The sequence below is a fragment of the Nuphar pumila genome, chromosome 15 (assembly GCF_984573655.1).
Source record: "Nuphar pumila chromosome 15, dmNupPumi1.hap1.1, whole genome shotgun sequence".
NCBI classification, from domain to species: domain Eukaryota; kingdom Viridiplantae; phylum Streptophyta; class Magnoliopsida; order Nymphaeales; family Nymphaeaceae; genus Nuphar; species Nuphar pumila.
This window is the reverse complement of record NC_143263.1, coordinates 74,446,790-74,458,491: the sequence shown is the minus strand read 5'-3', so window position 1 is coordinate 74,458,491 and position 11,702 is coordinate 74,446,790. Positions and strand designations below refer to the sequence as shown.

At 39.0% G+C, this 11,702-nt stretch overlaps 1 protein-coding gene across 1 annotated transcript; it reads left to right on the top strand.

Moving 5' to 3' along the window:
• Nucleotides 1-3,755: 3,755 nt before the first annotated feature.
• Nucleotides 3,756-9,943, top strand: LOC149815622 (large ribosomal subunit protein mL101 (rPPR4)-like). The gene is made up of 2 exons (XM_089988883.1): nt 3,756-3,974; nt 8,547-9,943. The coding sequence occupies exons 1-2, from the start codon at nt 3,759-3,761 to the stop codon at nt 9,783-9,785; spliced, it is 1,455 nt and encodes a 484-aa protein (XP_089845009.1). The 5' UTR covers nt 3,756-3,758; the 3' UTR covers nt 9,786-9,943.
• The last annotated feature ends 1,759 nt before the right edge of the window (nt 9,944-11,702 follow it).

The following is an 11,702-nucleotide window of genomic DNA, read 5'->3' as shown; positions in this document are numbered from 1 at the left end:
GGGCAAGTCTAACTTGTATGCTAGGTTACCCACTTTCTTGGTGATGGTGAATGGTCCTTCATACTTCCTAATCAGTCTGCGGTGCTATCCATGAAAAACGCCTATGTGATCCGGGTAGAGTTTTACCAACATCTAGTCCCCAACACGGAACCTAGCAGGTCGGTGGTGCTTGTCCGCCCACTTCTTCATCCTCTTGGCCACCTTGTGCAGAAACGTCATTGCCAGATTGGTCGACTTGTGCCAGTGTCAAACAAATTGATAGGTGAAGGATGGTCTTCCCTTCTCCTTCATGGCAAGAGTGTGTGGGGTTAGCGATTGCTGTCCCCTAGCTATCTTGAATGGATTGTGGACTCAAAACTCGCTCTTCTGAATATTGTAGCAGAATTAAGTCACGTTCAGGAGCTTCACCCAATCTTTCTGATTGACAATAACAAAGTGCCTGAGATACTGCTCCAATATCCCGTTGATGTGATATGTCTGCCCATTGGGCTGTGGGTGAAAACTTGTTGAAAATATCATATCGAAGCAAAGTAGTAGAGACACTTCATGCCATAATTTTCCCATAAAATGAGCATCACAATCACTTACAATGCTTCTTGATACACCCCAATGCTTCACCACATGTTTTACTAATATCTCAACAAGCTTATCTGCAGGACACTCCTTGAAAGTCGGGATGAAAGTGACATATTTAGAGAAATGATCCACCACCACCAGGATGGAGCTGAAGTCGTCTACCTTCGGTAGGCTAACAATGAAGTCTATGAAAATGTTTTTCCAATGACGTTCTGGAATAGATAGTGGCTCAAGGAGGCCGAAAGTCTTCTGGTTAGTTCACTTGTCTTGCTGGCAGACGAGGTATGTTCTCACACACCCCTCCATATTGTTTCTCATTTGCGTCTAATAGTAATCACATTCAATGAGTGCTAAGGTCCGCTCCTGACCTTGATGACTAGGCCATAAAGTATCATGGCACTCCTTAAGTAGTTTGCTGCGAAGGCTTCCCCACTGCGGCACCAAGATGTGTCCCCTTTTAGTCACGAGGAGGTCATCCCAGAGTCAGAATCATCTAGTCTTTCCTGCCTGCGCCAGAGAGACAAGGTGTTACACTGTTGAGTCCTGTTGCATTCCTTCGCGAATGTAAGCCACTAATGCGCCCTCCTAGTGAACTTTATAAGGCTTCGCTTGCACAACTGTCAGTTCAACCTTATGCAACTCCTTCAATTCAGTCGATCCCATGGGATAAGGGACCCTGGCAAGGGGCTTCACTCTTGGGATCAACTCTATCTTGTGGTTGACCTTGCATCTCAGCAACAGACGCTTCGGCAATTCCAAGGTCATCACTCTTCGAAACTCCACCAATAGTGGGGCAAGAGTCAGCGTCATTACTGCCTTCACCTTCCTTTTTTCATTGTGCACGACAACCAAGAATGCATGCTCTCTCCGCTTGACACCCTTCTTCAATTGTATAACAGATATCATTGAAGTCTTGCTTTCAAGATTAAGGCACTATACCGTGTGCAAAAAATTTGGCCCTATGATCATCAATGAGTTGAACTTCGGCAACATCAACACATTCTTGCTGCGAAGAAACTTCATGCCCAAATTCATTTTGAAATCATCCAGTGACACCACTGAAAAGTTGGCTTTGTCGACCCAACTCCCAATTTGGATATTCACATCCCTTGCTTCACCAAGGATTGGATTGGCCTCAGACTTCACCATCTTGATGATCCTTTGCTTTGGTCTAAGCTTCAAGCCCAACCACTCGGCCTCTTCTCGTGAGACAAAGTTATACATGGCCCTAGAGTCTACCATTGCCATAATAGACTTCTCATTCACAATGACTTTCAAATACATTAGTTCTTTGCTAACCGGTATGCTTTTGACTACATAGTTTCTAACTGTGTTTATGGTTTGCATGACTCCCATCCTAGGTTGCGTGACCTCGGCATCACTACTCTCTACTTATACTGCATTGGTCTGCCCATCGTCCTTCACGAGGTGTTTTAGACATTGCCTTATGATATGTCTATTGCTACAAAACTAACAAGTCACAACTCGACCTTTGTTGTCATTATTGTTGTACTTCTTGTAATTCTGCTTCTTATCAAAATGATGTTGGGTTGACGTCTCACCCTTGTTATCATGCTGGTCCTCCTTCTTGCCTCTGTGGTCTAGATTCTTCCCCACCTTAGTCGATGGAGTGAAGGACTTATGTTATGTATCCACTAGTCGTTCGATAGTCATATATGCATCTTCTAAAGTCTGGGGATTGCTCATTTCCACTTCGGACTGTGCCCATGGTTGTAGTCTCACAATAAACTAGTTGTGTCTGTCTTCATCTGGCATATTGAACGTCCTAATATAGTCTATCAAGGCTCTAGTATGCTTCAATTCCAATACCATCTGATAAGCTTATCGTTGTACATTTCGTGGCATAAAGTAGTTTTGTAGCTATGTTCTGAAGGCTTCAAAGGTATCAATTACACAATACCCTTTTTTCATGTCGTTGCGCTTTTGTCTATGCCTGGCTATCGCATCTCCATCAAGTAGAGTTGGTGTTGTTTTCACCCTAAGATCCTCGACCAATACATTCTGGATGTCCAAGTAGTCCTTCACCTAGAACAAAAAGTTCTTTATGGCCTTGTTATCCCTTAAACTATTAAACTTCGCTGACCTCGGCACATCTATCTTTGATAGCTTATCATAATTTCTGCCATTCAGGGTCACTATTTGCTGCAAAATATGGTTTTTCAACTGGAGCACTCCTACTTCAGTTTGTAAGGTGGTTATTGTCGTATTAAGAGAAGTAACATGTTTCATCAACAAGTTCATCTGCTCTCGCAAGCTCGTCACCTCATCGTCTAGTCCTCTGAACGACTCAAATAAGCATGAAATTGCTTTCTCATGTGAAGTCACATCAACCATTAGTATGTCGACAGTCTTGGCCTTCTGCTCATGGCTCCAAGGCGAACCCATCTCCTCAGTCTCGGTGACTACCTTACTTTTGGTTCTATACAAGTTATATTGGGGCACCACGATGTCTTGCTCACAAATCGCGACATGTCAGTGCGTCTCTCAACACTGACTCTGAAATCCCTTCTCCACCTCGAGAATGAGCCCTGATACCACTTGTCACAGGCTTATTACTTTAATAGGTCAGTGTGATATGACAATCCTTACTTACCTCCACAAGCCTTTTAACACTCACTTGCTACTACGAAAGCTTTGATCATAGAAAGTACAAGAGAGCGAGAGAGGAGAATAAAAAAAATTGCAATCACTCAAAAGCAATTACAACGAGGGTGAATAAAGAAAGATCAATGCATTTATATTCATTCACAATTTTGCCTGCAACCAAAGTGCATAGGTGACCTGAAAAAAGCTACAAGTGACTCCACACTTACATCAAACCAATGCAAAACAGACTCTGACAATACAAAGTAGGTCACGGGGGAACATTTTAGTATTGTGTTTTTTTATTGTCATGTTTTTTATCATAATATATTGATTTGATTTCCTTATCAACTGCATCTCTGTGTGAACCAATTGCTAAATATTTTAGTTTTTTATTCTTTTACATATAATTCTCCTATCTTTAATTTATTTATGTCTCCAAATATTTTGCTGATAAAAACACGATAAATATAATGGTCTGCCCCCTGCCGTTCTATTTCCGTTTAAAAGGACGCCCTCCTTTTCAAGTATAACGCAGCTGCTGAATCTGCACACACACACACACACTAAGGTTGGGGATGGCCACACAAGCCACGGAGAGGCTAGCGAGGCCAGTAGCGGCGGTGGTGAGGGAGGCACTCTACCGTCGGCTTTTCAAGGAAGGGAGCGCCGAGCGGAGCGTCGGCAGGGAGCTCAATCGGTGGTTGAAGGAAACCAGGCGTTTCAAGAAATGGGAGGTAGGCAAATCAGTGAAAGAGCTCCGCAAGCGCAACCGATTCACTCACTCTCTCAAGGTAAACCCCCCTTTGATTTTCGTTTCTTTGTCTTTTCTTCTCCAAATTTTGTGGGTTTCTCCTTGTCGCTTTGTTTTTTATTGAACGGTTGTGAAATTTTAAGTGCGTTTCTGGGCGTTTGTTGTTCCGTTGATGATCCAGATCGTTTTTTTTTTATATTTTTTTGTGGTTTTTAAAATGGGTATTTGGGTTTTGGCGGAAATGATGGTATTGCTACTATTGCGACTCCTCTCTCTCTCTCTCTCTCTCTCTCTTTGTTGCTGATGTTTGCACTGCTCTTATTTAGGCTGTTAAAGTGAAAAAAAATACCAGTATTTTAGCCTGGTACATGGGACTTTTTCTCATAGTTCTGTGTTTTGGTTTCCTTGAGTTTTCTTAGTGGGTCTTTTAATTCAACAAAACTCGCACATTGCATTGTACTCCAGAAATCAGCGTGTGTTTTTTTATGTAAAAGAAAAAAGGAAGCCACTAGGTTTTATGTATTAATACTTCAAAGTGCTCTCATGTACAAACCAGCATGCTCATGTAAGTGTATAATGAATAGAACGTAACGAGGATTGGAGAAAGTGATAGTAAAGTGTCTATAAGTGAGTACCCTAGAAAGCGTGAAAGTCTACAGCCTTTTCTTATGTTAGAGAACATTTCTAGCACTTCAATGTTAATAATGAGACGTGGTGAGACAAAATTATGGGTGTACATGACCACATGCCAGTTATGTATGCAAACACGTTTTGTATGCGTCTATCTTGTATTATTGCCATCAAGTTGGTGAGTGCACTATTTTGTAAAAGCATGGTGTGGCGGGTACATCAGTATAATATTCAATGACGGGAGTGAATTTAACAAAATGCTAAGAAGTAAAGACTTATAATTAGCATAAGAACTGTCAATGTGAAATTATGGATAACTATGTCAACAATATTCTTGTAACTAAAGATCAACTAACCGTATCATCTACTAGTGTCTTAAAATGAAGAAATTAATACCATCATGCTAACATTCTAATAGAAACAAAAGCCATTTGGCATATCTAAGCAAAATCATTAGTTTGGGATAGCATATTCTTTTCTTAATTAAGGTAAGCTTTGATGATCTTCTATCCTTTATGATGGCTGACTACACTTCCTCCTGTATTTGCCATTATATAGTTGCTCGAGGAGATATTTTACAATGGCTTGAATTTACTATGATAATAACAAGTTAACAAAGATTGTAGAGTATATTTATCTCAGGTCTAGTTTAAACAAATGGATCATAAACAATGTTGTATAATTCTTGGAGTCGAACAATGAGATGAACATACCACATCTTTCCTACTATAACTAGTTGATGGAGATGGGCCATTAATAGCCATGAATAACCAATGCTATGATCTTCTTGTTATGCTAGTTGGCCTAAAAGTCATTTTGGTTTCATCATCCAAGTTCTTCAAATGTGTGTCTTCTAATTTCAAAGGATTTTCTCTAACAAGGAGGCCATTGAGTTGATGTCCCATGTCTTATTTGGTCCTTTGGATGGACCAATACACCTAAATCATTCTAAATATGAATGCATATCACATAATCTTTAAATATGAGGAGTGTTACCAAAACACTAGCTTCACTTAGAAAGTGAACTTCTGAACGGTGACTTAGAACATGTTTAAATCACAAACCATGGTTCCCTTGCTGAGGAAAGCACACTTTCATTCACATGCCAATTGTGCTTCCTGCTACGAAGTGAAACATTTTCCTTTAGGTTTTTGGCGCTAAACTTTTGGACATGAATGGTTAATCGTTATTTTAGGTTGTTAAAATACTAAACGATGTCTGTGATATAAGCTGATGAGGATATATTCGTAATTCAGTCAGAACTTCTTAATCTCCTAAATTTCTCAAATTCTATATGTTCTAAAATGTAAACCCTAAGGCCCAACCTAGAACCTTGCTGGTCCTCAAAGTTGACAACCCAGTACCAACTTTTTGGTGAGATTTTGATGTTTTTTCTTTTTAAGATAAGAGCTCAGTTTCTAGGTTTCTTCTCTTGATATTTTATTCTTTCTCCTGCTTTTTTCCGGATAGCTTTTTCCCTTTTACAATCCTTTCAGTTTTTCCCCCTTATCTCCTCTCCCTTGTTTCCTGCTGGTTATATATATATATATATATATATATATATATATATATTATGATGTTTGCATGTATCATTATTTTTTGATTTATAACCTCATTAGGTTTTATTAAGTCTTACTGATTTACTGCACCTTTCATACATATGATATAGTTTTCACCAAGAATGAATGCACCATTCAATGGCTGATTGTTGATTACTAGTGCTTTTGGCTTCACGTAGGCGAGTTGTAGCTTGCATATGAGCTGAGGAGAGATTTTTGGAGTAAGGCCACCCTCATGGGATTGCAACGCTTCATCTTGGCCATTGTACCACATGTCACCCAGTATATGAAGAATGGAAAATAAAATGTGGACATATGAAACAATTATTTATAGATAGATAGTTACATAAAGTATGTTATATATCGTGCTTTTCCACATCTTTTTGTTAGAAAAATGAGCCACAGCAAGGACATTAAACACCATGAATTTGAAAAAGGATAAAACTTGCTGCATAAAGTAAAAGACAAGTGAAAAGAGACCAAGAATCACTTACACCTAGAACTACTGCTATTCAAAAATTAAGGAGATATTTGTCAGGCTTTTTGAATATTTGAAAGACAACATATAACTTGTGTGTTTTCTTTTTTTGTTTTTTTATTGAGATTGAATGATGCTAGCAATTAGTCTTTAACATTTTGAATAGGGGATCTTGGGTTCAAATAATGTAGTGACCATAAGTGCGGGTGTCGGTGCAAAGGGTGCAACACGGCATTTTCAAAAAACTTGGTTTCAGGGTTGCATATATACATATATATATATATATATATATATATATATATATATATATATAGAGAGAGAGAGAGAGAGAGAGAGAGAGAGAGAGATGAACATATTAGGCCCCTTTTTTCGTTAGGTCTCGTTAGGCCCCATAGTTTGAAGTGTTTTATGATAGATCTGAACCGTTAGATGTGTTTATCATGCTCGATTCAGTAGGAATCAACTCTTGGATCATGTTTTTCGACGAAAAAAAGTTTTTTTATGAGCCAGGAAATTTGATGCCTTAATAGCCATTGATTTTTGGATCACCGGAAAAAACATGTATATAGGTCAGATTCCAGTGATCCAAAAGCCGGTTCCCACTAAACAAAACCTATAGATCACATCTATGGTGTTAGATGTGAGAAAAAATACTAAAAACTATGATTTTTGAAGGGGCCTTAAGGAGTGCATTACTCATATATATAGTGTATGTGTAAGTATTTATGTATATAATATAGATAAAATTGGACTTGGTTATTGTTAACCGAGTCCAGTTTCAGATAGAAATAGACCCCTGTATGGTTGACTGCACCTGACACTATGAAAGCCATGTCCAAGTGTCACACCTTTACTGATGCTGGTGCAATAAGGGTTTGTTGCTCTTTTAAAAGTGTCTGTGTTATATAGTGCAGTGTGCTTCATTTGTCACCTTTTTGTGATTGTCTCATGCATACCAGCTGAGCATACAAAGATTGCAAGCCTCATTGATTGAATCCCAGGGGCATGCAAGTTGAGCTCAGTGGGTTATTATATGGGACATTTGTTATGATGATCTTAAGCAAATATCGTCTTCTGTTACAAATACTTTTATTGGTAAGGATGTTTCATAATTCCTGTTAGAACTCTAATGGCCGATAAGGCCAAATTATCTTCTTCTCTATAAATTATCTTTGTTTAGTTTAATAATAAAATGGTATTTGGCATTGAATATAACCACCACATTATAGTAAGGGGTGCTTGCTCTATTTGCAGTATTCTAATTGCATCTGTTTTTTTCTGGTTCAGAATATTGGGTTATTTCAGTTCTCTATGTTGAAGAGTTGTTTCACTGAGCATGTCTTTTTCGGTTGCTTTATTGAAGAAAATCTCCTTGCTGTGGTGGATGGTATGCACTGAGGTTGATTCTTTGTTTGATTTTACAAGAGCAAATCTTGTTGTGATGGCCATCCTTTCATGCAGATGCTTGCTTTGCAAGTTGCTTTCTCTTTTTTTTTCCTTTTTTTGGTATCTCTTACTTTTGGATAAAATTATTTTGATCTCCTTTCCAGTGACAGCAAGCCATGTCACATTTTTGATGGATATATTTGTTTCAAATGTGACTCTGTGACTATTAGAAGCCATTACTCCATGCCTTCCTTGTCCCATGAACATCTATGACATTTATTTATCTCAGCTGCTCCACCACTCCAATACCGCTGATAATTGAACATTAGACTGAAATTAGCATCTTCAGTCTTCCTATATGCGTTTTTTTTCAAGTGTTCTCTCTCTGAGCATTTGTGTAACTTTACTCACTGGAAACTTCCAATTGTATAAGGAGTTTTAACGTTTTCTCTATTGTCTCCTTTAGTCGATTTGAAAACATTATACCTCATGAAGATGATTGTACTCGGTATCTTTTCTTTCTTGGAAATATTATACTCATTATCTGTCATTAATGCAGCTTCTAGAAACAACCTCTAAGAGGGGTATGAATTTGACGGTGAGCGATCAAGCAATTCACCTAGATCTTATATCCAAAACCAAGGGAGTTGTTGCTGCAGAGAAATATTTTCTGGATCTCCCTGAACCTTCAAAAAGCCATCTAACATATGGAGCTCTTCTTAACTGTTACTGCAAGGAGAAAATGACTGAAAGGGCTGAAGCCCTCATGGAGAAAATGAAGGAACTGAAGTTTGCTTCCAGCCCCATGGAATATAATAGCTTGATGACCCTCTACTCTGAAAGTGGCAAGCCTGAAAAAGTTCCAGCAGTGATTCAAGATATGAAGGCCAATGATGTCATGCCAGACATATTCTCATACAACGTTTGGATGAGGAGTATTGCTGCTGTTGGTGACATTTCTGGAGTAGAGAGGGTTTTAGATGAGATGAAGAGGGATGGCCGAGTAAATGCTGATTGGACCACTTACAGTAATCTTGCTTCCATATATGTGGACGCAGGTATGCATGAAAAAGCAGAGAAGGCACTGAAAGAACTTGGGAGTAAAATGGATCTTCATTGCCTCCCTGCATTCCAGTATTTGATCACGTTGTATGGCAGAACGGGTAATTTAGTGGAAGTTTACCGTGTTTGGCGATCTTTAAAATTGGCATTCCCCAAAACAGTCAATCTTAGCTATCTAAACATGATACAGGTGTTGGTTAAGCTTGGTGACCTTCCAGGTGCTGAGAATTGTTTCAAGGAGTGGGAGTCTGGTTGCTCGAAATATGATATCAGATTGTTTAATGTGTTGATCGGTGCATATGCAAAAGCCAACAGAATAAAGAAGGCAATGGCAATGCTTGAGCGAGCAGGCAAGCGAGGTGCGGAACCTAACACGAAGACATGGGAGATTTTCACTGATTATTATTTAAGAAACAATCAAATCAATGAGGCAGTTAAGTGCATCGAAAATGCAATCTCTGCATCAGGAAAGAGTGTTAAAAGTAAATGGAAGCCGGCTCAAGCAACAGTGGAGGCAGTGATGGCGCATTTTGAAGGGCAACAGGACGTAGATGGGGCTGAAAACTTCTTTGAGATCCTGAAGAAGGTTGAGTGCATTGATGCTGCAGTTTATGAGTCATTAATTCGAACGTACTTTGCTGCTGGAAAAAAGAGTCCGGCAATGCGCCAGAGGTTGAAGATGGAGAATTTAGAAGTGAGCCCCGAGACTGAAAAGTTGCTTGAAACAATGTGTTGAGTTATTTTTCATGCACTGATTCTGTTTATCTATGTAATAATAACCAATTGGCTGATCCTTCGGTGGCTGAGCTTAGCTTTTGTTTGTGGTCTGCCATTATCCAGGGATTTGAAAGGAGATCCAGAAAAAGGAATGAGATAGACTTTCTATTTGTTTTTCTTTTTTCTGATTATCGTGATTTATTATATTCTGGGTGAGATTAAGTGTGACTTGCTAAAAGTATTTGTATGTGGTGCATGTTTGTGCACACGTGTGTCTGTGGTGTGTGCATGTGTGTGTGCGTGCGTGTTGAAGACAAGAAAGACTTTGAATTGTCTTTGTTTGAACTAAAGATTCTAACAAGTTTGGTGAAGGTGTGGAGTCAGTGATTTCTTGGTGTTTGCAAGTTGATTCCTGGGTTTCTCACGAGGGCTCTGCACACCTGATTAGGTGGGTCAACTTAAGGCATTCAAGTTGAAATACTTAAAAGAGTTTGATATGTGAATTGTGTGTTCCTGGCTTGAGGCTGAATCAGCAAGATCTCTGGTGGACAAGAGGGGCGGCCAAGTGGCTTTAACCGCTTGAGGGTGGGCCATGTTGCTGGGCATCAATCTCTATCGGGACCCACCACTTGAATAGCTTCCTTCATTGTATATTAAAAAAAGAAAAAGAAAAAAGAATCGATTCTTGTCTTGACTAGTCTTGTTTGTGCCATTTGAACCCTGCAAGTTGATTCAAGGCCTTAATACTATGGAAACTTAGCTCTAATTTTGAGATGACTAATCATGGTTTACTTGAGTCATCCCAGTCTGATTGTGTGCCAGTGACGAGTGTATTCAGCTTATTACTGGACAAAGGTGGACTGAGTACCCTGTTAGAATTGCCTATTCCAAACTGTTTTTGCTGCGAAGAAAAAAACCTGTTCTTGCTGAAGGTGCCATGGACTTGAGCAAGTAGATGGTCCAACTTAATAGGCTACCAAGCTGTGTTCCTGTACTGCATTCATGGACTTGGACAGGGCTTTTCTGGTCCTCCCATCGGTTAGGCAAGTTGAAACACATCAGACCATGGGCATCCCAACAGCATCCACTAGCTAGTGTAGGACCAAACAGATCCATGTTCAGTACAGATTCAAATGGTTCTGGTTTTGGCTTGGGATGTGGGTATTGCACAATGCTATGCAACTGGATATGTACGAAAGATTTGGATACGGAATGACCATCTTGGAAGAGCCCCTCTGGATTTGGGGTCCGGTGAGGATTTAACTTAACCTGTTCTGATTTTGCACAGGCAGAATTAGATCTTTTCAGAATTGGCTTTTTTTTTTTTTTAGTTTTCCCCAGATTGAGTTATGAAAACCCATACAAGATCCAACTTTCTATTAATGGAATGTGTAATGTAGTCCCTTGGTGGATATGTGATCCAGATCTGATCCATCTGCATTGTCAGTGATCAGGTCTGAGTTCTTCCCTTCCAACTAATTTGACTAAAGTCTTTTCATTTTTCATGTTCTAAAAATGCACATCCAAACTATATAGATCTGAGCCCATGTCATAAACACCTTAACAATGCCCAGGTAGCACCAGTGGTCTTTGAATCATGTCCGACCCATCATGCAAGGCTAACTTATAGTTGCCACAAAGCACCTTACAACCCTTGTCACAAACATTGGCAAATATGACCATATTTTCAAAGTATAATCACAAATAAATGCCCCTTTTATTTTATTGCGTTCTTCTTTACATGTTCGTATTCTTTCTTTATTTTTAAAATTTTGTGTACGTTGATACTTTTCATAATCTTCTCAAAAAAACAAAAAATTGTAATTCATTTTGAACCTATATATGTAAAGGCATTTTTAGTGAAAAACACCTAATAAAAATACATTTAGATGCATTTTCAAAATGTCGTTTGTATCATAGTTACCGAAAATTTCTT